Raw genomic sequence first — 27,100 nt, 5'->3', positions numbered from 1 at the left:
CAAGGGCTGCAGCAGGGAAGAGGCAGCCCCATGGGAGGCCGGGCACCAGCTGGGCACAGGATAGTACTTCCCCACCTCCCATGTGAGGGCTGCTGTGAGGTTTACAATTCATAAAGTGTGTGAAAATAGGCAAGTAAGTAGGTGAGATATTGAAAGACCAGCTTCAGTTAAAATGTGCCATCTTCCACAGAGGCGACACCCCCACCTGATGCCCTCCAAAACACCAGTGTGTACAGTGTATATGAAGACTTTTTAGATCCATGTCTGTATCCGTTGAGTTCATGGTGGAAGGTCTAGCCTCAGACTCAGTGGTTAGAATTAAGCCACATATATGGTAAAAGAAACCAAGGACAAGGGTTACATACTGATACTAATCAATTCCTCTGTGGGCATTTAATTCCAAAAAGTTGGCATGAGTCAAGCCCATGCCAGGTGTTAAGAGTGGGCTCCAGTTGGTGCTGGGGCCATGCTGGGAGTGATGGATTCCAGCCCCCGACACAAGTCCAGGAAGTGGAGGGGCCCGTACAGGATCCCAACTCAGCAGGACTCCATGTCACAGGAGAATATGTGTGGGTATCACATGTTCCTAATTACCACCCAGAAAGTTGGTGCTTACCTGGTCCCTCAAAGGGCAAGAGTGCGGATGGAATAGGGTCCTTAGCACCCAGTGGAATGAGGTAGAGGTTCTTGATGTGCCTGGTCTTATTAGGTACAACACCAAAACGGCCACGACTGCTCAAGTAGGAGTAGAGAGAAACATAGGCAACCTTTTCTTCCTCTGTCAGGGGATGAAAGCGGATCAGACAGAGCTCCTACAATGCAAACAGAGGACAGGGGAAAGACTTTACCTGTGGCCATGAGAGGAAAGCATCTGCTTTAAAATTTGTACCCAAACCTCAAAAGTACAGCCTGAAATGGGAGATTTTAGCAATTCTGATTTTGACTTTCATAGCCTTATTGTCCAACATTTGAAATAATGAAATAATGAAGTAGTAAAAGAAATTCACAATCAAGCATCCGAATGCTTGACTCCAGTCTTGGTTTCAGCAGGACACCCTTTAAAATGACTTCTACTCACAGCCTCAATTTCAGAGAGCTCTCCTGTGAGAGGGACAGGCCATGTAAGGTGTAGGCTTAGCCACGTCTGCAGCAAAGTAAGCTTTCCCGCACGCACAGCGGCTGTGGGCAGAGTGAGCAGCTGCACGATCTGCAGCCATTCCCTGTGTGTCTCCACCTGGGAGGGTTAAACTAGGCACAGGGTCTAATCCCTTTTCAGGATCTGATGGAAAACTGTACACACAGACACACGCAGCTGTAGCTAAATCTCAGGGGTTCCCCAAAAATCAAAACCCATTCAAGAGCCTAGGCTCGGTGCCTTTTGCCAGATCACCTCCAAATTCCCATTGTACTCCTTCAATCATAAAAAAATAAAAATAAAAATGAGGAAATAAAGTTTTTACATTTTTTTTACTAAAATGTAATCATATAGACATGACTACAGTAAAGAAAAAAAAAACCCTTCTATCAGTGTATTTCTCAAACACACCATCACACAGGAATGTAACTATATAAACTTACTTTAACATTCACCTGAAAGTATCTAGTAAGTTGCAGGCTGACATTCCAACTGTTAACCATCAAAATGAAAGGTTAAAAAAGATGTTTAAATAAGCTCTATGTTCCATTGTTGCAGAGACTATACTATAAGCGGATACCTTAGACACAGAAGACTTGAGTTCACCAACATAATCCCAAACCATCTTCGGTGCGATCCTCCCACCGATGTGAATTGTGTTGGGCAAGTCCTAAATAAAAAGTACTTTGAGTAAATCACCTGTGAAACTCGAGTGTTCAAAAAGAGACTAATGCAGTCACATGAAGGCACCAAACAACCCAAAATTCAAGAAAACAACAATTCCAAGGAAAATGGTGATAACCGTGTTAAATACTGACTGGTGAACTACCATCCAGGATTACAAGCTCCCAAACCCAAAGGTGGTGTAATAACCTTCTGACAAACAGGATTGTTTAGAAACTACTGCGCAACCTTTTTATGTAATCTTTTGTGAACACACACACACACATACAGTAATGATTCAGTTATTACCAGGATAACTGACTTGCCACTCCTTTCTAAGGTCATAAATTCTAGTGCCATCTTTGTTAACTTTGAAAAATGAAAGACCTATCAGGAGGTTACACCTGCCACCCACACTATGCAGGTTACAGACGCCTGGCCATGCTGGTGGCTGGGCACACACGTGTGGTAAATGCCCTTGCTAAACAGATCACTGCTAAACAGATCACTGTTCTGCCCCACTGCTCAAATTTCTGCTCTGTGCAAACCTGCTGGCCCACTGCGGCAACCGTTATCTTGCTTTCAGATGTACTTAAGTAACCAGGCAGCCAGCGTAAGAGTGTCACATGTCTGCCTGTAGTAGAGGAAATCCTGTGAAAGACACATACACACAAGCACACACACATATACTCTTCGTACTAACCTCACTGAGATAATCAAAACACCCAGAGACAGGATATGCTTTAGTGACAAATTCTGCTACACTTTTCATGTTAATAAATCCTTTCCAAACAGTGTTCAGTTGAGATAAAAAGTGGGTCGTATCTCCTTCTTCAGAGGAATGTGACTCAGAGACACTGTAAAACAAAACCATGAAAAATAAGGAAATCTGTGTACAATGAGAATTTCAAAAGAATGAAGACCATGTGTTTAAAAGTAAAAATTCCTGCAAGTTTTGGTAGCTTACTTTTGCCAATTAAATGTTTTAATCATAAGGATATAAATAAGACATTTTGGTCAAAGAACAAATAAACTGAATTGTATTTCTGAGTAAAATTAAGAGTTGAAATCACCAATTGCCTCCATTCATTAGTTCAAAAGAAAACTTCATTGGCTCTTTCAGACTATATCTGAAATACACACCTGATATACTGTGATGGAACTGACAAGTGTCCTGGGTCAGGGGATGAGGACGGCTTAGCCAGTATGAACCTGGGCACCGTCACAGAAGTCAAAGCAGGCATTGGTGTGTCTTGTTTGGTTTCTACCACGTGGGCACTGTCTGGCTGGGCTGCTATGGAGGCTGTGACTGTGCACAATCCACTTGGACCAGTCCTGGAGTCCCAGCTTGACATAATGACCGAGGTGATCACTGCATTCCCACGGCCTTCCACTGGGGAGAGCTCAGGAATGACATCTCCTGGGGGCCCAGAGAAATACTTTCTCTTCAGGTTTGGATGAGAAGCACTTTCCAGGTCTGGCTCAGAAGCATTTCTGGGCAGAGTTCCTGGTGTTCCTTCATCAGCTGAGTTAGGAACTGGATCAGATGGAGAGCTGACACACTTGGATTTTAAGTCTTCTTTCTTAGCAGAAGCCAGCAATTTCTGTTTTTTCAGAGGTGGCTCATCTTCTGATGAGGAAATGTGACCTGAGGTAAATGAGGAAAGACATGGTGAGAAGTCTGGCACATCCAAGACCACAGCGTGCTCATGAGCAGATAATTGCTTACGAGAACCCAAAAGCAACAATGCAAAGAGAGGAGCTAACTTCATGAACTCCAGAAATCCATTCTACCCTTTTTGTTTGTTTGTTTAAACTCACCTTTACAAGGATTAGTGATTTTAAACAAAATCCAGTTTAACATTATCCCCAAATTATGCTCACCTGTACAGATTTTACAATTTAGATTAAAAAGTTGCGCCTCACGGTGGCTTGTTGTGTCTTTCAACAAACTGCTACGGACGTCCAGAAGGGGCTGGGGGCTTTTTTCAGGGACAGCTTGTACTGATTCTTGCTGTTCCTCAAAGAAAACAAAAAGGTAGGTCATTTATTTTCCAATGCCATTTCCAAATTAACAGCGCACATGAAAAAAGGTGGATGTGATTAAGAACCGCTAGACGAAAAAAAAGGACCACTGGATACAAGTCCTTGAGAAGTAATGAAATTATATATATTTGTTATAAGCTCAGTGTCCTGCCCAATAAAAAAAAGGACCACTGGATACAAGTCCTTGAGAAGTAATGAAATTATATATATTTGTTATAAGCTCAGTGTCCTGCCCAATAATTTAAGACACCTAAAAACATTTGGAATGGAGAAATTTTACTCTATCTTTTCTGAACCCTGAAAATACCAAAATGCTCACACCTAAGTCTGACACGGGTGTAGAATCTTTTATACTGGGAATGGTTTCCTGTTTTTAATGTCAGTCTTTTTGCCTTCATGGCACAATTTAGTTCTGGATTCTATCACCTAAAATAAAAAAGACAAAAATCAAGTCCTCCACCTTGTTTTCCAGGAGGAAAGCATATCACTCCTGCAAACAGTGTATTATTTGACTTCTGGTAAAGTTAAGTCTCTGGTATCTGAAGCAGCCATTCTGAGTCAGTACTCACAGATGTCATCAGTTTCTCTTTCCCCCGGGAAATTTCCTTAGATCCAAGTTCTTCTGGCTTCATTCTCACAAGTTTTGCCAAAGAGATTTCTCCACGCAAAACACGACGGAAGAGTCCCTATAAAGAAACATCATTCATTCATTCATCCATTCATTCAAACAATATCTGTGTGTGTTAATGTGGAGGCTACAGAAACAACAAAGCAGCACAAGAAGCTCTGCCTGGAGGTTCAAGGACCACTGGACAAAAAACCAAAGCTTTCAATGGAAGGCTGCACTGCACAGAGCCCTGCAGAGGCGCGACCTCACCTGCCACCCAAAGCAGTCCCTTGAGAGCACGCACCAGGCCGCCCAGCTGAGAGCAAATGGAGGCACAGAAAACATGCGTTTCAAAGTCAAGCAAGGCCCATGTTGCACTGATTCTTCTTTAAAAAATAAAAAGTCACCTCCGCAGGAAAATCAAAATCATGTACACAATTTGGAATACAGGTCAGAAATATACAGTATTAGGAATACAGACAGGAAGAAATGACTTGTGCTGGGGGGCTGTTAACCACGCTGAGATGCAGAGTATCTGTCCCTGGTTCTACTGCACAGCTAAGAGCTCAGAGAGTGACACACAGGACCAGAAGACTGTGAGCCCTGGAGGCAGGAGGCAAGAGACTGTACCAGACATGCAGCTCAGCCTTCTCAGATTCCATTTCCATTTTCATTGCAGGAGAACAACCCCCACTCCACGGCTGCTATGAGGACTGAGCTGCCCTGCAGCACCCGTCGAAATGATGAGAACTGGAGGGGCTGCTCCTTATTATTACTGTGAAGTAGCCCAAATTGTCGGGCTCACTCAAGTGATGATGAGAGAAAAGAAAATAAGGCAGAAAAGGCTGTCTGTAGCCAGAATATGGTCACACCCATATTCTAGATTAAAGAATCTGTACTTTACTTTAGAGCAAATGAAGGGATGGGCATGTGATTTGGCACTGCAATGTTTAGAAGAGGCCAACCTGGTGAAATAAAGGATGAACTTCAGCCACTGAGATCACTGACAAGAGTCCACTTAAGGTAGGGAACAGAAAGATCCTCAAATAACACCAAGTACATGGGGGCATACAGAAGTGTCACAGAGGATAAAAATAGTTTTTAACTTTCATGGAAAGAACATAAATGTTGCAAATGCTCTTTGATGTATTACTGTGAAACTCAGCTAATAGAAAACAGACACCAAGTTTCCTTCTGCGTCAGGAATACTGCAGTACACAGAGACCACACACACCTGATTTTTAGGATCCTTGAGGTTGAACAGGAGGCTGCGGTATTTTCTCATGTAGCGAATATCTGTAACTTGAAACAAGTTAAACATTTCCTTCTCCAGATGAAGGGCGATGTTTCCTACTTCTTTCTCTGTCATGATTAAGTCATCACTGTCACTGACTCTGAATGGAATGAAAAAGAAACTACATAAAACCCTTGAATTTGGATACATTACATTTTTGAAACAGTGGGGCAATCTCAAAATGATCACGCCATACATGGAAGAGCTTCCACAGATAAAAGCCAAGGACAACAGCCCACCTTTTCCACAAAATCTCTTTCAAGGAGCATCTTATATTCTGCCGAATTTGTGAACTGGGCTGTGACTGGGCAGGGCTCCAGGTCCCAAGGTGTCCTGGGACTGGAGAGGCCACAGGAAGAGAAGTTGTTACTGGCTTCCCAATGGCTCCAACCAAAGCAGCAGATCTAGGGAACTGTCTGGAAGCTGCCGTCTGCCTGACAGCAGAAGTGCCACCTGATGGGGTGGCCGAGAGCCACAGCTTTTGGGAGATGGTGCCCTTGAAGCTAGAGGGTGCCTTTTTAATGGCCAGTTTGGCTGCTGCCACATTAGCAAATGGAGGAGACATCTTTGGAGTGAGATGTCTTGGTGATGGTCGTTTGCCCACCAAGCAGCACGGGGAGGCTTTTCTCTTTGAGGCCGAGGCCACCGCTGCCTTCTCCTCTGCTCTTCCATCTGCCTTCCTGGCTGCAAGAGAAAGCGCAGGTGTGCGGGTGACACAGGAGAACAGGCTTCAAAGCATGCCCACCCTTAACTAGCAGGAGCTTACTAGGCATTACTGAATAGGATACATCTAGAAAAAAGGATTTTTAAAATCTTAAAATTCAGAAAAGAAGCATAATTAAGGGCTGTCAGCAGTATTTATTATAGACTATGGCTTATTTCAGATAGAAAAATGCTTTATTATTTTATTATGTTAAAGCTTTTACTTCGACCAACAAACTCCATAATCAAAGACTCAATTTACTCCTCAGTTGAGCTTTAAAACTGAAGGACAAACTTCATTTTACCAAAAAAACAAATAAAAATACCCTACATAGGTTTAGGATAGCACTACAGAATTCAAGTGCAATTTTCTTGTAAACTTGAGTTTCAAAACTCTTTTCAGGAAGGGTAAACAGACAAGTACTCCTTACATGCACATTCAACCCCGAGTGGACCTCTGTGGCAACCACATCTGAGCGGGGGGGAGGGGGGGTTCACATGCCACATTGTCCTACTAGACGAGTCACTTGTAGGTGATGCCATTAATGAAATATGGAAAGGTGAGAGGAATTTGCAAGATGGGGAAAGTCAATCATGTTTCCATACTAAGAATTGGCAACCAACAACATAATAATGTTGCTGTTTAAATGTCCCCCTTTAAAGCCTTCTAGTCATTATTCAATTAATGTGGTAAACAGTAAATTAGTGCTTTTAATTAAAACAAGGATTATAGTCAAAAGCTCAAAAAAAACCCTCAAAAGCCCCCAACTTGCACAAAAACCTTTACATGCCAGGAAAGAACCCATTGCATTATAATCCTATATAGTCCACCAGAACTCAAAGATCAGAACTGCAGCCCCTCAGCTAGGCAGGGGCTCTGGTGCAGACGGCATGTCAGTGGATGATGCTTATTTGGCAACAGTACATGAAAAAATGCTTAGCATCACTAGTCATCAGAGAAATTCAAATCAAAACCACACCGAGATATCATCTCACTCCAGTTAGACTGACCATTATTATTAAAAAGACCATTAATAACAAATGCTGCTGAGGATATGGGGAAAGGAGAACTCTGCTACAATGTTGGTGGGGCTGTAAATTAGCACAGCCACTATGGAAAACAGCAAAGAAGCTTCCTCAAATACAGACAGCACTACCATATGATCCAGCAATCCTACTACTGTATATATATCCAAAGAAATGGAAATCACTTCAAAGGGTTACCTGCACTCCCACGTTCACTGCAGCTCTATTTACAATAGCCAAAATATAGAACCAACCTCCGTGCCCATCGACAGATGACTGGATAAGGAAATGTGATACATGTACACAATGGAATACTACACAGCTATGAAAAATGAATGAAATTCTGCCATTTGTAACAACCTGGATGAGTCTGGAGAAAATTATGTTGTGTGAAATAAGCCAGACAAGGATAGATAAATACCACATGCTCTCACTTATAACTAGGTGCTAAGAAAGAAAGAAACATAGAAGCAAAGTAACAAAGAAACAGAAAAGACTACAATTCCTTGAACTTTCAGAAGGACAGAAGAAACTAACGGTTACTAGAGATGTGGGGATGGAGGGAGGGAGGGAGTTTGGGGCATGATGGATCAGGTAAAGGGCATAAAGAAAAATCACGATTTGTAATAATGAATATGCTAATAACAATATTTTTAAAAGTAAGACACTTTAAATACAAAAAGAATGTCATTATTGGCTTTCAAGAAAATTCCAGCTATGTGGATTACATTAAAAACCAGCTATCAAGCTAAATCCTTTATCAGAACAAATTTTGATATTTCGTCAAATTGGGAGGAGAATGCTGGTTTAGATATACAATATCTGGTTACTCCCAGCCTCATTTATTTGTCACTGACAACTCTGGGAGAGACAGAGAAAATGGCTTATGCAACTTGTAAAAAAAAACACAGACACACCCTCCACCACTAGCTTTAAATTTCTACACAACGATCGTGGGATCTGGTATTCTACCATATGTTTGTTTTAGTAAAGGAAATTTACTCATGATTTCAATGCAATGTTCTTCTGGAGCCAATGCCAGAATTTATCCTTGAGGACACATGTACTCCTGGATCCATTTCACACTGTGCCTGGCCACCTGTGTGGCACACACACATGAGCGGGAGGACAAGGCTTTCAGATGGGGAACTCACACAAGCAATTATCTGGGTTTACATCTGCAGGCTATTAAGGTTTTCCTTTTCAACTTCCACAGCTAGAATTAAACTGCAGAAATCTGTTTTCTACTTAAAATCTGTTCACATCCCAAATGTTTTAAGTTACTTTACAAGACTTTAGGGAGTCCAATATACTGGGAATTGTGTCTGTAAATATAAAGACCAGGCACTTCCATTCCAAAATTGTAATAAAGCACAAATACGTTAGAAAAGAATTTTTAGCACACTTCATGCCTTGAGTAATGGGGGGTAAACAGTGGAAACAAAGAGAGGCAATATGGAAGCAAACAGATATAATAACACAAGAGAAACACCATTTTCTTGGGGAGAACTAAAAAGCAAACTGTGTCTGTAAACTAAGGAAATTATACAGAAATCCACCCCCCCAAAATTTACAAAAATTGCATGTTAATCGCATCACCTTGAGAATGTGAAGGATAATTTAACAGGCAGGGCACCTCCTTAAGCAGCAGCAGAGAGCTTCCTGCACAGAAAGGCCCAGTTCACTGAGCAGCTATACCTGTGCCCACACACCGAGGGCAGCACCAGCCATGTGGGAGCAGAGGATGTTGTCAAGGCCACCTCCACAAGCAGCAGCAATGCTCAGCTCTACACCACAGGACTTCTCACAATGTACACAGTCACACAGACTGGAAATGGACCCGATATCAGCCTCAGGACCCCCGCCCCCTGAAAGCATTTCTGCAGCCAGTCAGGGAGACAAGGGTCTTCATGGGGTGCAGTTATGATAGGCTGTGTGCATGCTGCCCCCTCCCACTATTCCTGTCAGGACTCAGAGGATGTGCCCTGCTACCAAAAAGTCAGAGATGTTTGGTGGGAGAGAGAGGCAGAGGCACATTGAACTTGAATTATTTTACCCATGACCCTACTCTCCTCCCAATCATCATTTGGAAAAATGACATTTCTGGGGAAACAGAAAATGATCACAAGCAAGTAGCTAAAATGTATGTCCCTTATAAATTTTAGATATCAATCAATTTCAATTTTGAGATGTAGAGATGTGCTGGGAAGGTTAATTAGCCATATCAGTGTCAGTGAAAAGCTGATGGAAGAAGTGGGAAAGGCCAAAGGAGAAAACCTATGAGTACAGAAATTACCCTCTCTGATCTGGACTTCCATCCATCCCTGTCCCCCCTCAAAAAGTGAGTGAAGTAGGAGATTACTTCCCCATCTTTTCCTCTCTCCAATGTGCACAGTCTCCTCAACCCCCACACTTGGAGTATTGGGGTCAGCTCTCCAATTCTGGTCAACACAGAGAAAAACTAACTGAACTGAAATTAATCATCCAAATTATCTCTTCTGTGGTTATTTATACCCCCCAGTTTTTCTTTCCTTTACTGTTAAGTGCATATAATCAATTTAATTAAAGCATTTTAGCAGAATGTTAAAAAGTGACTGCTCCAATCCCTTTCCCAGATATGAGATACTTATTTTAACATCTGTTCATTGGCTCTAAAAGTGCTGTTTTGCATAGGTGCTATAATTGGATGAACATATGAGACATGCTATTTGCTGGCTTCAAATTCTCAGCTCAAACAAGCTAAGGTGTATGGAGATTCATTATAACACAGTAACAGGTTAACTCAATTGGGATTCCATTTCTTACGTCTTGGGCTGCTTACATAACCAAAAGGAATTACTTTTTTTATATACATATATAGACCACAATAGATCTAGCACCTACCTACAGAAGTACCGCCCCACCAAGTGATGTGTTCAAAGGACAATAAAAAGGAAAACACAGAACACATTTATAATCCTGAAATCTAGGGCTATTTAATCTTTTTGGTGTTTATTTTATAAGGCACAAAATGCACTATGAACACCATAAATAAGAACTGATTTGACCATAGTTTTATGATAGAATAAAATGTATCGGATGGATTGAATTTAAATTTTTAATTTAACGGTGCAGCATTAGTCTCAGAAACAAGATGCATGATCGAATCAACAAGCTGCATGATCTAATCGGGTTTAATGGATCTATTTGGAATATCCTCATTACATTAATTTGAAATGTATGCCAGGGTATGACCTTCAATAGTCTGATCTTTCATAATAGCTTAAGAAATGAGCCAGGAAACCAGTCACACTTAGAATTCTCAGCACTTTCTCTTTAGTGAGGACACCCTGCGGTTCCACATGGGCAAGCACACCCCTCACTCACTGTGGGATCTACAGAGCAGCAGTAAATGCCCTTCAAAATTCAAATGCATGTTATCTGGGTGTGTACTATATGAGTAGGACATGAAAAAACTCCCACCTGTCCAGTCAGAGTTAAACTTAACTCCTGAAAAGCATACCTAAGTTGAATACGAGATGCAACACTAATTTGCAGAGGTTCACAGAACATATAAAAAAAAGTGCTGATTTTATGTGCTGAGATTGGATCATGTGGGAAAACTTAAGTTTTATATGGGCTGTAAGAAGACTAACTGATGTTTGGACAATGAGGAATTTTAAATGCTGGGCAGTCTATCTATTCATATTTTGCTGAAGACAATACAAACGCTTATCAGAGCCTGATAAGGAAAACAGATTTAAAAACTTAATCATCAAGGTGAAACACTTACTAATGAGGTTTGTACACCTTTTTGGAAAACACGGACTGGAAGTCCCAAGAGATTAGAGATAGATCCTCAGTGTCAGGAGGCATCTTGCACATGGGCATTCCCTTCCAGCACTGATGGTGCAGCCAGTGTTTATGATCAGCATTAAAACACAACTGCAACCCCCAGTCCTGGACAGGCTCAGGAAATGGCTGTCTGGAAAGAGTGGGAGGGGTCTAGGAGGCCAGCCCCCAGGTGATACATACGCTTGCACAACAGTGATGATGAGACAGTGGAAGTCTTTTCCAGCTTTACTGCACTGTAATTCTGGTTGCTTGCCCAGGACGGCATGCTGCTTTCACAAGTTGTCTCCTTCCCGAGGGATTTGCTCCTAGAAAAAGCCACCACCGCCTTCTTCACTGTGCCTTCTTTTTTTTCTGGAGCTGGTCTCTCGTGCAGAGAAGAGCTTTTAATGCCTCCCTGGATAATAAGTAAAACCCCAATTATTAAGAAGGCCAGAAAGTACACCTCCACTTCATTTCACTGAGCAAGAAAGGTCATAATCCTATACCTTCTTTGGGTCATCTACCCTGAGTCTGCACACCACATTTGCCTAGCAGCAGTCTGGCTACCTTTGCACATTGAGCTAACACTTAGCACTCCCACCTCTTATTCAGGATTCCAACTTTTTGAGTGACAAGAAGATCCCTGACACAGGACCCCCTTTAACCTTGCTGAGGTATGAAAGCAGTGACACAGGATGCACGAAGAGCACAAATGATGTTTCTTTATCCTCTGCCAGGCCCAGGGCATGCTTGGTGCAGCCATTTTCCTCCTGGGTGCAGCAGCAACCACTTCTTTGTCAGTTCTATGCTTTAAAACTACCAACTTTAAAAATTAAGTCACCTAAAAGTAAAATAAGCATTTGAGAATAATCAAGAAAACTCTCCAAACAGTGTTAGTTACACTTTGCTTGTCATAAATGTAACATCAACCTGAGCCCCAGGACAGGCCTGAGAGAAGAACATGTGATTTCCAGCAATCCCTGAATTCTCCCCAAATTCCACAGAGTACCAAAGGCAGCCTCATCCACCTGGAAGCAGGCAAGAAGCAGAGCATGCCTGGAGTCCAAGGCAGGACCTGAGGGCAGCATCTCCTGCCTGGAAGCAGACACGGAGCACACTAAAAAACCCCTTCCACATGGGTGGGCCACCACAGCCACTACCACAGCCATGGCTGCTGCAAAAGCAGCTCAAGACCACCACAGTATCACAGCTGTCACGCAGACAGCCTACCAGATACCTAATGGCATTGACACCAGTGGAGTGTGGAAAAAGAAGAGTACAGCCTTCTCTTCAAAGCCCACTCCAGAGTAACAGAAGAAGCAGCAACTATTCTCTAACAGATGACCAGACATAAATATAGAGATACTAGAAATATGAAAATCCAAGAAAATATGACACCACCAAAAGAATACAGTAACTCACCAATACCAGACTGTATATAGCAAGAAACCCTTGCAAGGACATAAGGGGTATTATGAGCAACAATCTTAAAGGAACTCCCTGACATAAGAGAAGACTCAGGCAACATAAAAAAATGAGAAAAAAAATCTATGATATAAGGGAGGAAATTTACAAAGAGATTAATACCTTATAAAAGAATGATCAGAACTCATGGAACTGAAAGATTCACTCAACGAAATAACCCAATGAATAGCCTTAAGCAGCAGGATAGAACAAGCAGAAGAAATGATTTCTTATCTTGAAGATGAGCTTTTTAAAAATTACCCAGGCAGGAAAAAAAGAAAAAAGAAAGAAAGAAAAGAAAAAAAACCTTTAAAAAAGGAAGAAAATCTAAGAGAGCTACAAGGCAACCTTAGGCACACAAAAATTCAACTCATGGGTGTTCCAGAAGAGGAGGAGAAATGAAAAGGCATGGAAAACCTATCCAATGAAATAATAATGGTAAACTCCCCAGGAACAGGGAGAGACATGGACCTCCAGACCCAGGAAGCTCAAAGATCCCCAAACAGATTCACCCCAATAATCCTCTCCAAGACACACAGTAAGTAGTCAAACTGGCAAAGCTCAAAGACAAAGAGAATATTTTAAAAGAAGCAAGAGAAAAGCATCAAGTCAAGTCACCTATAAGGGAGCCCTTATCAGACTAACAGCAAACTTTTCAACAGTAACTCTGCAGGACAGAAGGAAATGGGATGACATACTGAAAATACTAAAAGAAATAAACTGCCAGAGAAGCACAACATATCCTGTAAGGCTATCCCTCAGAAATGAGAGAGAAATAGTGTATTTTCCAGACAAAAATTGTGGGAGTTTACCACCATGTCACCAGCCCTGTAAGAAATCCTCAAGGGAGTCCTACACCAGCAATTCAAAAAATAGTAATCACCCATCTTACTAGCCATAGTTCTGTTGAAACTGCTTCTTACAAAATTCAGTCGTGGTAGGTGATGTGTTTCAAGAAATTTATTCATTTCATCTAGATGATCTAATTTGTTGACCAACAATTATGCATAGTATTCTCCTATAACCCTTTTGATTTCTGTAAATTTCATTGTAACGACCCCTCTTTCATTTCTGATTTTAGTTATTTGAGTTTTCTTTTTTCTTAGTCTACCTAGACAAAGGTTTGCCAATTTTATGGATCTCATCAAAGTACCAACATTTACTTTCATTGATTTTCCCTACATTTTTTTCTATTTTGTTTCATTTTCTATACTCTAATTTTTATTATTTACATTCTTTGCTTGGTCTGGGCTTAGTTTGCTCTTCATTTTCTAGTTTCCTGAGGTGCAAAGGTGATTGCTGATTTGAGATCTTTCTTTTTTACTAATATATGTATTTATATTAAATAAACTTCTCTTTTAGCAAAAAATAAAACATAAGTAAATAAATAAAAACAGGTAAGCTATGGAGACAGTAAAAAGACCAGAGGTTATGGAGGAGGAATGGATGAATAGGTAGAGAGGATTTCAAGGCAATGAAATTCTGTGACAGTATCATGGTAGACACACATCATTAAACATCTGTCCAAACCCACAGAATACACAAAAAAGTGTGAACTCTAATGGAAACTGTGGTCTTTGGATGACGATGATGTATAAATCCTTTTCATTAACTGTAACGAATGTACCACTTTGTTGGGCAATGTTGCTAATGGGACAGGCTACACATGTGTGGGTCAGGGGTATACATGGGAAATCTCTGTACTTCCTGCTCAATATTGCTGTGAACCTAAAACTGCTCTAAAAAGTAAAGTCTATTAAAAATAAATGAATAAAAATAATAAACAAACAATCTTGTGAGTGAGGTCTCAAATGAAGAACACAGACTTGTCCAGAGCTCACCTCCCTCCCAACTGCCCTGTTTGTCTACTCTCTATACAAACTCCATCGGGTGACTACCAACTATTTTATTCAAGACTGCTGCCAGTGTCCTGAAGTCTTATGTTCTCCATGCAGCAGTGAGTTAGCTGCTTTTGCTTTACTGCATTTATATGACTGAATTTCAGCTAATGGGTTATGAAAAAAAAATAGGTGGAAAAGGTGGAAGACAAAGGTAAAGGTGATACTATCTGCAGTACATCTGTATCTGCTTTCCCTTACATTCTACAAATAAATAAAAAAACAAGTCTCAGGGGGAAACACTGTTACACAAATTTTGCTCCAATTGTTCAAAGGGTGGTCTGAGTCAACTTACCTGAACACTATACTGTGCAAGACGGAGCTTCTCTGGCTTCATCTTGATCTTCTCCTTAGGTTTTGGCTTCTGTTCTTTGCCTGAACTTAAGCATTTCATAGTAGCTGCAGCATGTTTAAGAATGCGGTCCTTGCTGCAGTAGGCCAGGTTGGGCTGCACCACAGTGGAGCGCCCAGGTCTGGTACACCTGGAGGTGCCTGGAGCCTCTACCACCTGCAGAGCAAAACAGGGAGCTTCAGACAGTGTGCTTGCCAATTTCTGCAGTTAAAATGCTGTGTAAAATCACTATGTGTAGTACCAAGCTCACTGTTTTTAATTAAGAGATGTCAATAATATTTTTAATATGAATAAAATCTTATCTTTACTTATTCAAACTACATGAGTGTATTTCCCCGAGGCAAGGTATTCACATTTTAACTGTCCTTCAAACCATCTGTGGTGGGCAGAACTCTAAGGTGACCCTTAGGACACCTGCCGCTGGTACATATGCTCTGTATAATTCCCTCCATCTTGAGCATGAGCAAGGTCCATGCACACGATGAGACTTCATACCTACAATCAGGTTCTGCTATAGGGCAAACGTGCAGTAATTGCACAGGTAAGCAAGGTCCCAAATGAGATGACCAGAAAGGACCCTTAAGAGAGAAACTGGCCTTTCCTAAAGAGAGGAGACTCCATTGCTGATTGTGAAATAAGCTACCCTGCTTTGGGAAGGCCAACCAAGTTTAGGATCTGAGTACAGCTGCTAGATAAAATACGGGACACAAAACTAAATCTGGATTTCAGATAAACAAACAAAAAATATTATATAAGTATGCCACAAAAATTGCATGGGACATACTTATATACTGAACAGCATGAGGGATTCTGGAAGGGGATCTGTCCCCTGCTGAGCCTCTGATGAGACAAGAGTCACAGCCTGACTGCAGTCCTGTTAAGATCCCAATCAGAGGGCCCAGTGAAGTCATGCCCAGGCTTAAGAACAACAGAAACTGAAACCATAAATGTGTGATGTTCTAAGCTAAGTTTGTGGTAGTGTGGTATACAGTAACAAAAACCTAATACAGCACAAGATGTACACTTGGTTGCTTCTGTGTTGATGGTCAAGACTAAAATACACATGAAGGCATCCCTCAAATGTACTTAAGTGAAAACTTATTTCTCAAATTAAATAATTAACATAGTTATTTTTCTTCCACAGAATCTGTTTTACTTAGAATAAAGTTTTATATAAGCTTAAGTAAAACACATTGACGATAAAGATGAAATGGAGAAATTTTCCTATTAATTTTTCTTAATGACTGTGATATTAACAGTAGTGTCATATTTCCATTTAGTCAGTCTTAATACTTTCATGGCACATTTATTTAAATGGCTCAGTCCTTGCACTTCCACCTTGCAGCTAACAGTGCAAGAGTGTTCATAAGGCAGAGATGCTTTGAGACACAGCAACCTCAAAGCCTCCTGTTTGGTTGGCCCCAGTTAGAGGACAAGCTGCCAGGGTAGGGGTGGGCCAGGGACTCAGGAAGGCCCAGAGTGAAACATGCTCTGAGTCATGTCCCCTCATGGGCACTGGAATGGAGATTATGAGCATGTGACATCTCTCCTCAACAGCAGAAGCTGACATATGTGGAAAAAATGAAGAATCACAGTCCCAGAGGGACATAAAAACCAGGTAGGAAGGAGTGTCAAGGAAATAGCCACAAGGCAGAGAAATGACACACTGAGCCAAGAATAGTGAGGGTCAGACTGATGCAGTCACCAAGACCACTCAGGGCTTCCCACACCAAGATGGCAAAAGAACCACAAGGCAGCTCGAGATGGTGTGTGTGGGTGGACAGGAGGGCACACGCATTTCAGCCATTCAAAAACAATGCTGCTGATACACATAAAATACATAAGTAACATCAAGAACATGGAAATATAAGAGATTGTTAAGAATTAAGTGCACAACAGCTGATGAGGTAGGTACAGATGCTTGTCCAGATGGTGTGGGCAGGAGATGGGGGCAGAGCTCAGGAAGCCCCACCCAGATGCAGCACCTGTCTTGGTAGAAATTAGCTTATTTCAAGACAGAAACTTTCCCAACCTTGATATTTCTGCCAATAGCAAGTCTGGAACCCATAAGTTCATCCCCTTAATGTTTACCTCAGTAGGCAAAATACTCACAGGCTGGCAAAGCTTGAGTTTCTTCTTGCCACTTGGATTTGCAGCTTTCTCAACTCTCCTCTTTATCTTTTGGTCTTCACTAGATTTTTGCTCCACTGTTCCTGTACTTGTAAACTCTGTGTCATCAGCATCTCCAGGTCTAAATTTAGTTTCCTGATGGTCTGTGGTTTCTGCCTTAGTCTCATCCTGCACTTGCAGAACGGTGCAGTTTGGGCAGATATAATCTTCCCTGTTCCTTTCCAAAAGCCTTCCTCGAGCCTGAGAAGCGCCCCCAGAATTGCCACAAAACCGTTCTTCACATCGGTCACAGCAACTCATAAACCTGAAATCATAAAATAATGATATTAGGAATGGGACGTGATGGACAAACACTTACTTTCGACAAATTAAGAAGTCCAATAGGTTTTAACATTCTATTGCTTAGAAAATGCAAATGTACATAAAAGTACAGAGAACGGAACAAAGAACACATATGTCCCTCTACTGATTTTACTAACATTCAACTAAATTTGTGTATCCTTTTTTGGCTGGAGTGAACTATAGGCTTTCCAGGCATTGTACCCTAACTACTTCAGTATATGTCTCCTCAAAACAGCAGTGATGCCTTTGTCCCACCAACAAGCCAATAGAGATTCCTTAACACCAAAGTCTAGCGAAGACTCTGAGCTGCCCCCATGTCCACACTGGGGTTCCACCAGTCTGCACCTGGCCCTCTGCTGTCTCCCAAGGAACAGTCTATGGGAGCACTCTCTGACAGATTACTGAGACCACGTGTGGGGTACTCGGCAGCCACTGGCTGCACATGGCTGGGTGGGGGCAGGGAGCTTCTCACCTCCTCCCATGCTCATCACTTTGACTATAAACAGCCACATGTTGGGTGGCTACCACAGGGGAGGGGTGGCTCTAGGCTGGCCTTTCATTCCTTTTTTGATAATGATGAGTTCGTCTTTTTTGAATAAACAAATTATTCATCCAGCCTAGCTTTGTAACATTTAAAATCAAAACAAATATAAACACTATTTTCACCACCCGGATTTCTTTTAAAGCTGGGGCAGCCCATCCCTGTCCTCCCATGACCCACCTGTTGTTACGAGGCTGGAGACACATGCGGTCCAGGGTGTTGGGGTTGTGCAGCTCACATTCAGGCTTAGGCTTGCCCGAGTCCCTGCTCTCTTCACCTTTCACTTGCTGAGCTGCTGTCCTCTCCCACTGACTCTCTTGGTCATCGGTCACTGCCGGGGACACAACCCTCTGGACAGTCTCTGGCTCTTGCTTGCTGGGCAGAGCATTCTCGACAGTATTTCCTGCCTTGACATGCACAGTGTCTGTGGGATTCTCCTCCCAATGCTTCTTTCTTAGCTGATTCTGGATGCCTTTCAGGGGCCTGTCAGGTGGCTCTTGCTCTCGCTTTCCCCAAAGGCGATTCTGAAGCTCCATCAAAGTCAGGCCATCATTGTCATTGTCGGAAGTGTCCTCCTTTTCCTTGCTTCCTCTGGCCTTTCCAGAAGAGGCAGGTCGCTCCTGTACACTCAAGGAACCAGAGTGGGGGCCACTTTTCATCTCAGAGGTACTTCCTATCCTCCCTTCCAAGGCAGTTTCAACATCTGGGACTGGACAAGACATTGGCTCACTGGAATCTTCAAAGGAGACATGAGCGTTCTTCCTTCCTCGGCGCTGAACTATTGTGAGGGATTCCTCCACTGGCTCGATGCACTGTGGCCACGTCCCACTGCGTCCCAAGGCCAGGCTGTGCTGCCGTGGGGGCTGCTGCCCCTGTGAGCCTGCCTCCACATCTCCCACACTCTCTCGCTTAGCAACAGTTGTTCTTCCGAATCCCTGGGTTTTGATGAAGGCTTTCCTTGTGGGTTTGATCATCTCAGGTGCGTCCTCACTGCGCAGGTCACCTTTACCTTCCATACCTAATGAGAAAATGTAATCACATCATGACCAGCAAGCCACTGAGCAAAAAGATGACACAACCTCAACCACACACAAGAGGGAGCACAACCTGTCTAACTGTAAATAAGAACAGGATGAAATGGAACAATCCTCTACCTACAAGATGTGGGACTGTGCATGAAGTAAGCCCTGTTGACCAGTGTTTCATGAAGTGTGGCACGTGAAGTGTGGCACATAAGATGATTTCAGGAGACTCATTAAGGAAACTTTAATAGTTACATATGTAATGTTTGGTAGGAAAAAACAGTCAGCAACTCAAATGTGTCCTGCTGCCATTTACCTGCTAAGGACAGGGCTTTACAAAACAGGGATCAGGGAACAAAGGAAATAAGCTCCAGCACAAGTTTGGTAAAGACAGGATCACAGAGTGAGGTTGACAGACAGCCAGCAAGGGGACTGGCCATATCTAATTGGCTCTGGAGTCCTAGGCTGCAGACCACCCTGCTGGAGATTACATGTAGGGGAGAGGACCAGCTGAGCCCTGGCCTTTAGCTGCCCTGACCCAGGACCAGGAGGGATGCTGCTCTTGGACCTTCCATACCAGCCTTCCTGCTGGCTGAACTCTGAGTGATCCTCTTGGGTGCCATGTGGGAGAAGCACTGCTTAGATTCCACAACGTTGAGAGATAAGAAACAGGCATTGTTTTAGTACACTGAGTTTCTGGGATATTGTCAGCAGCAACAGATAACTGAGACACTTAGAAAATATGAACCTAGGCAATAGCTTTAAAGTATAACACTTTTCTCTATTTTTTTCACTTTCTAATAGGTTCTAGAGGATCATGTTTGTGAAACTTTTGCTCTTGTTTAAAACAACAAAACCTGAAAAACAGTACATACCATGAGAATTCTTTTCCAAGCTGTCCAGCTTTAATCACATTTAAATGCTAATGATTCTGGTTTCTGCCATGTTCCACCTGAGGGAACAGACAGGTATTAAATGAAAACCTTAAAAACATAAAACACACAACTTAAGATCACTTGCAACCTAAATTTTTCTTTTTGCTTCCATCTAAATGTTGTCACTTCCCAGTTTCCTATCCAGCTGTAGGTGCTGCCTGACTGCAAACCTGACCCACACACTCCTCAGTCACCCAGAAACTGCTGAGGCATGGACCACACCCCTTCCTTTACGCCCCAACATGGCTAAACTAAACCAGGCACCAACACTGACCCTGCATCAGCATGGAAACCCCAGGCCCCCAGTAGTGTGCAGAGGATCCTCTGTGATGGTGGCAACACAAAGGGGGGCTTACCATGCCAGCTGGGGACACTGGGCAAATCACACTGAGCTGCTCTCATCTAGGAGGCAATGCTGACCTGAAAAGGTCATAGGTTTGAAATGTGAGAAATAACACAAAAAGCAAAGACATGCTCCTTATCAGTACATACAGCAGAGCTGTTACTATACTACAGTATACTACATTATACTTGTAATAGATAATTATAATACAACGCTAAATTACAATTGTTTATTCATTCTTGCTAAATATTTTACTTTTTGGGAAACACTTTCTTTGCTTACACAAATCAGCAAACTTGCAGTAAATTTGATAGACATTTTAAAAGAAAGTCAAGTCCCAATTTTCTTATAACACTTTGAATTTCTACTAAAGACGCAGTCTGAGGAGCCTGCACCAAGAAGGGCATGTGGATGCAGTACCTCTACCGCTGGGACCTGCCTCTGTGGGGAAAGCTTTCTGTAGGAGGAATAAAGGGACGCTGTGAATCAAATTCTTTTTGTTTGTTTCTTGGGTGGCTGGCCGGTAAGGGGATCCAAACCACTGACCTTGGTGTTAGCATGTAAACCTAATTCTTAACAGATGATTTTCAAATGAAAACTTTGGGCAAAAGTTTAGAATATTTCAAATAAATATGAATGTTCTATTATGTCAATCTCCTTACAAATGAATCCCACTTTATTAACAGAAGACACAAACTTATTAAGTTAAAATTTAGTTATTACCATTTAACAGTACTGATACTTTACAAACCTAATAATGAAAGCTTGGATACTTTTTCTGCAGGAATCCTAAATACAAAACAAAAAACAAAAAGCAAACAAAAAAACCCCCAAAAACCTAGCTGACAAAATCTCTTGGTTCAAGTAGACAGCCAGGCCTCACAACACCGTTGTTGTTGGTCACTGTTCACAAGTAACAGGATTCATATTTTCAACATCTCACTTTATCTAGAGATACTAAAAGAAAATTAAAAAATAATTTTTTATAACTCTTAAATAACTGTAACTAAAGCCACATATCAGTAGTTTTAAAATAAAAAGGCACTACACTTTCCAAGTGATCTTATATTTGAATGTACATTATGTTACCCACAAATACATCTGGGGAGTTGGAAAAAAGCACATAACACCCTCTTTAAGGACTTTATCACAGAAAGGCAGATATTACCAGTACACTCAGAGAGAAGGGACTTAGAGAGGCCGGGAAGGAGCGGACAATCTTGGGTTTGCCCAGGGGGGCTGGCAGAGGCACAGAAGATGAAGGCTCAGAGGTCAGCCATCAGACATCTCCTTCTTTCCAAGTATAAGCCTGCTTCAGAGGTGAACTCAGCTCAACAAAACCCAGCACAGAGCAGAGAAACACGAACAAAAGGTGAAAAGGCTGAACAAAATTGTATATGAATGTAACTATTCAAAAACTCATAATATTGTAGCTATGTCATCATTTTAATCAAAAAACTAAGAAAATCTTTAGAAGATTAATGTTTACAATTACTAAACATCAATGTGGCACAGTTAATCTATGTGTACTTAGATAACATTTCTCCTTCTAGATGCTCTTTCAATAGTCACACCTAAACACTCACTTGAGATGCTTTTCTTTCTAGGTAGGACCTGAATATCTACCTTTTTCTAGCACATCTGCCCCAGAGCCCACCCTCCTGAGCAGTGCTTACCACCTCATACCTTCTCACCTGCTCCAGCTGCCACCTCTAACTGTGGTCTCCCTGGTGACCTCGGAACAGAGAGGAAAACATTCTGCCTCATCCTTTTAAAGAGACGGTGACCATTTAGTGTTCATTGATTAGCCCAATGACATCATCATGGTCACATAATCTCTTCAATGTAGTAAACCTACCCTCAAAATGCCTGCTTCAAGAATTCAGAAACTACCTGGAAATACATTTTTATATTTCACAAGACTGAACATTTATAAAAGCAATGTTCTCAGGAATGAAAAACCAGTTTTAAAAAATCAAATTCTGTATTAATCTGAAAACATGTTTATGGATTTAAGTTCTGAATAATCAGAAAAAATATAGTTATTTCTGTTAAGTAGAATGAGATAAAGGACATATTCAGAACAGATGGGATCATTCCACATATGCAAAATTGATATCTTTTTATAATTTCTTCAACACTGGGAATCTAATATAAAATTTCAGTTAGCTTGTGAAATAAAAACATATGTATACCAAGGCAAAGTAAAACAAAAAATTGTTAAATTGCTAGCACAACTTAGAATTAGTGTATCACTCTACCCACTACCCAGCACATTACATGGGGAACATGGTCAATCACACCATATTAACACTTTTTTTCTCAATAGGAAGAGAAAGGTGGGATTCTCTGAAACTGGGAAAGTAAACAAACTGTAGGGTAACACTGAATGTACTGAATTTAAAATTATCTTTCTACATTTCTAAGCACAAATTTCTTCTCAGCTGAAAACTGCTCTACTTCCTACTAACTAGAAGTTGGGATGATGCTATGGAATCTAAGGTTAAATATTATGTATGCATACATTTGTGCGTGCATGCGTGCGCATGCACACATGCATGCAGAAACCTGGACTGCCACAATGGAGCCTATTGTCCAGGCCCAGGACTTGAAGCACTGGGAACCTCTCCCCACTCCACCTCCCAGCCTGAACCACCTTGGCATTTGAATATTCCAGCCCTACCCTGACTTCCTTCTGGTAGACCTCTATACCAGAAGTGGGAAATGTGGAGGAACACACTGCATCTGGCCAATAGGAAACACCCTCTGCCGATTGCAAAGATGTTCTGGCCAATGACAGAGGCCTGTGTATACATGCTGCTCTCCACTAACTTCCAGCCTTTTAATATAAAATGTTTGCTACATTGAGGCCTCTAGATGTAAAGAGGTTACCAATGTATGATAAAGTAAAGTTAAAAGTGTCACCTCTTGTAAATGTCAATTTTTTTATTGTTTTGAACCCTAAGGCTATATTAAATAAAGTGATAAAAGTGGACATTATTGATTTGTTCTCAGGCTTTAAGGTAAAGCATCTAGTCTTTCACCATTAAGCATGATATTAGCAATACTTTTATATAGGCACCCTTTTACAGGTCTAGAAAATTCCTTCCTATTCCTAATGTGCTAGGAATTTTATTATAAATGGATGTTGGATATGTGAAATATTTTTGTGTCAATTGAAGTAATGTTTTTGTTGTTCTTTAGTCTATTATACTGTGTATTGTATTAATTGACTTTTGAATGTTAAGTCAACATTGCGTTTGTGAAATACTCTAATTTGGTCATGGTGTTGGTCATTTTTATATATTCCAGGACACAGTTTGGTAAAGTTTTTAAAGGACATCTGTGTCTGCATTCATTAGGGATGCTCATTCATATCATACCTTACATGTGATGCTTTTGTCTGGCTCTGATATCAACATAGATCTCATGGAATGAACCGAGGAGGGTCCTCTCCTAATTTTTTTTTTTTGTGAAAAAAGGGGTTGTGAATAATTAATATTGATTCTTCTTCATATTTTGTAGAATTGATCATGCAAGACATCTAATTCTATGTTTTTCTTTGTAGAAAGATTTTAAAAATTATTTCAATTTCTTTACTTGTTGTAGGCCTAACTATATGTATTCCTTAAGTTTACTTCAATAATTTGTGCTTATCAAGTAGTTATGTCTCATGTGTCATATTCCATGTTTCTAAATTTTCTATACTGTTGTCATAGAAGGTTCAGGAAGTGCAACATAAAAGAATGAAGCTTTGGTGTGAATAATGAATGACCAAAAGTTTCTTCTGATATAGGATGGAGAATATGACTATAATTACTGTACTGAATACTCATATTTATTTTGTGAGTCAAACAGTTATTAAATCTAAAGGAAAACAGTGAAGCATTCCATTCGACTTCGAATTTCATCAAGATAGCACATTAGCCTACCTCTGTTTTTAAATCAGTATTTACACACATCAGAGAAGCAAATTTTAATAAAAACAGATACAAAATAATTTGGTAAATGAAAAATAAATAAAATTTGACAAATCAGAGTATTTACTTAGCCCTCCCAATGTTAGAGCTAAGAGTTTAAAATGTATAACAAAAAGATTCATGGAAAATGACAAAACTGACACATTTATAATCATATTAAGTGACATTACTACCATTACAGAAATAAAAAGTTTTGGTATACAACTAAATTAACATTAAAAATGACAAATAATTTTATTACAAAGTTTGACTAATTAGGCATGGAGAAAAATTGACAGCATTTTTTACTAGTAAGCAGAGGTTACATATTATATTCCAATATTAGAAGAAAAAATTTAAATAGCCAAGTTTTAGGTCTAAAATATTATTAATTTTATGAAAGCAGAAATCTAACAGGTTACATTTTTAGGCAGTATAAAATAAAAACAGATACTTTAAGTTGGAACCAATAAGTAATATCGAGCCACACGCAAATTTTATTTGACTAATATTATTAATTTATAAATCAAATGAAAAATCCAAACACATTATTTTTAGAGTTGGGGACATGATAATAAGGAAGGATGTTGATTGAAGCCAGAAGCCCTGAATTCAGGTAAATAGTTGGATGAATATGAGCTTAACATAACAGAAAAACAGTAAAATTGGCTGTATCCACGTTGGTACTGTTATAAATTTGTGTAAAACCTAAAATTAACTTTTCGTTATTGAAAAATAAATTACCTCTCACAAATTGTTATCACCACATGGTATATTTGGGAGAGGGGATGTTCCAAATTAAGGAACTTGGGATGTCTCATCAGATGCTGTTGGGTGCTGCACAATATCTACATGAAATATTTTACTCATGTGTACCCTGTGGATATTTGTGCTTTTAGGGAAAATGTTATGTATTCCCAAAATTTTTCATGTATACAATTAAAAGTCCTCAAGAAGCTTCAAGAATTCTTAAAATGCTAAACAGAGTTAAAGGAAATTATGAGAACGTCACAGGAGCAGAAGTAAATCCAGAGAACAATCTAGAATAATCACACTAAGAAGACCTTCCTTCAGATACTGACTGATCACAAAGATGTCAAATCCATGTGGATTTCTAACTTGTCCCCAGGAAAATTGAATAAACAAAAAAATAATGTGATTGCAGCCATCCTCAATGTGACATTTCAAAAAATTGTGAACCAGATTAAAAACTATAATGAACCCAAGAAAATAAGGACAAAGTATTGGAAAAAAATATACACAAAAGCTATGCATATTGGGATTATGTTTTGAAATTTTAAGCAAATACAATTTTAAAAAAAGAAAATCAATGTTAATTTTTGTGAAAATTGGAAACTATAAAATTTAAAAGAATATTTGAAAAAAAGCAAAATAGAAAATACACAGTATACAAACATATCCAGTTAATAAACAATGTACAGGTTAGCTATTAAATTAAACTAGGATGATGAGAGGTTTAGTGAACTAGAATATTGAGCAGAATTAATATAGCTACAACAGTAAAGTGACAGTTCATAAAATACAAATATAATTATACATAGATGAAGACTAAAAGTAAAACGCACCTAATTGTTTGGATAGAATGAAAATAATAATAATAAAAATAATCAAAAACATGGTGATTTACAAATTTTTAAAAGATAACCAGACATAGATCTTTGAATTTTTAAGTGCAGCATTTCAAAGGAGAGTTTTAAAAACCTTAACAGAAATAATAGTCAAGATTTTTCACAGTAAAAGGAAAAAAATCTTATAAGAAGTGAGAGAGAGAAAATCTACAAAGTGAGATAAATTTAAACACTTTCACAAGGAAAAACACTGTGATATTTGATACCAATAGAGGCTTCTTAAGATTATCCTTCAAAGGCTGGCGGGTTACTTCACTTGGTTAGAGTGTGATGCTGATAACACCAAGGTCCACGTTTTGATCTCTGTAATGGCCAGCCACCAAAAACAAACAAAAATGTTTTCTTGTATGAAAGTTTGAGAATCACAATGAAAGACTGAGAGCCACAATATAGGAATATCCACTTATGGCGGATACTGAACTAAAGGAATCACATACTCCTTGGCAGCATCAGCTTCAGAAAGTAATTAGATATAAAAAGAAGTAATTCACACATTTTAATTAAATAAAACAGCAAATTCTTTGCTGTGTAAACATTTAACTGAGAGTATAAGAATCTATTTTTCAGCAAATATTTTCTATCTCTAAGCTGTTAAAAATTGATACAACTTCTGTTGCATATTTTGCAGAACATTGATTATCCTCTTAAAAAAACTGAGGAGCACCAAAGTACCAACAGTGACAGATATTGATCACAAGCCTCTGGCACCCAGGAGGACAGGGCCACAGGCCAATAACAGGGTTGAGAAGAATGAAATGTGGAAGAAAGTCCACTAGTACATGATCACAAACAAACTCACTAGCAGCAGGATGGTCTGGGAGGCCCTTTTCTCTGGAAAGATTCTCAGGGAGAGGCTGGTACTACGGAAATGCTGGGATCACCTCTAATGCCTAGACTGTAAGACCAAGAGAATCACCATGTATGCACTTGAAGAATGATCCCTTCAAAGGAGACATTGCTGGATCCTGTCAGAGTAAAAACATGTATGTAATACAGTTCATGGGTGAAAGTGAGCAGTAGTTAGCACTGCTATGTGGATGAGGGCCAAGTGACAGGTGATCAGACCAGTGGCCTAGGCCTGTGATCCAGAAAGAGCGTGAAGATACAGACGAGAAGAATGAAGGTGCTGGCTATGAGTCCAATGCCAACTTGGAAAAGAAAGGCATTTTTAATAATATA

At 40.3% G+C, this 27,100-nt stretch overlaps 1 protein-coding gene and 1 pseudogene across 1 annotated transcript; one reads left to right on the top strand and one right to left on the bottom strand.

The window, feature by feature from the left end:
* LOC134376077 (E3 ubiquitin-protein ligase TRIM17-like) overlaps positions 1 to 27,100 on the top strand; it is a 640,782-nt pseudogene that overhangs the window by 261,390 nt on the left and 352,292 nt on the right.
* LOC134376833 (death-inducer obliterator 1-like) lies at positions 591 to 19,029 on the bottom strand. The gene is given in 14 exon segments (XM_063095371.1): positions 591 to 812; positions 1,716 to 1,805; positions 2,502 to 2,655; positions 2,942 to 3,446; positions 3,683 to 3,818; positions 4,164 to 4,217; positions 4,220 to 4,270; positions 4,414 to 4,530; positions 5,686 to 5,845; positions 5,985 to 6,429; positions 11,488 to 11,701; positions 14,944 to 15,156; positions 17,113 to 17,434; positions 18,194 to 19,029. Coding segments are annotated over 14 exon segments (3,519 nt in total).

Source organism: Cynocephalus volans, chromosome 4, assembly GCF_027409185.1.
Source record: "Cynocephalus volans isolate mCynVol1 chromosome 4, mCynVol1.pri, whole genome shotgun sequence".
NCBI classification, from domain to species: Eukaryota; Metazoa; Chordata; class Mammalia; order Dermoptera; family Cynocephalidae; genus Cynocephalus; species Cynocephalus volans.
This window is presented reverse-complemented; position numbering and strand designations above follow the sequence as displayed.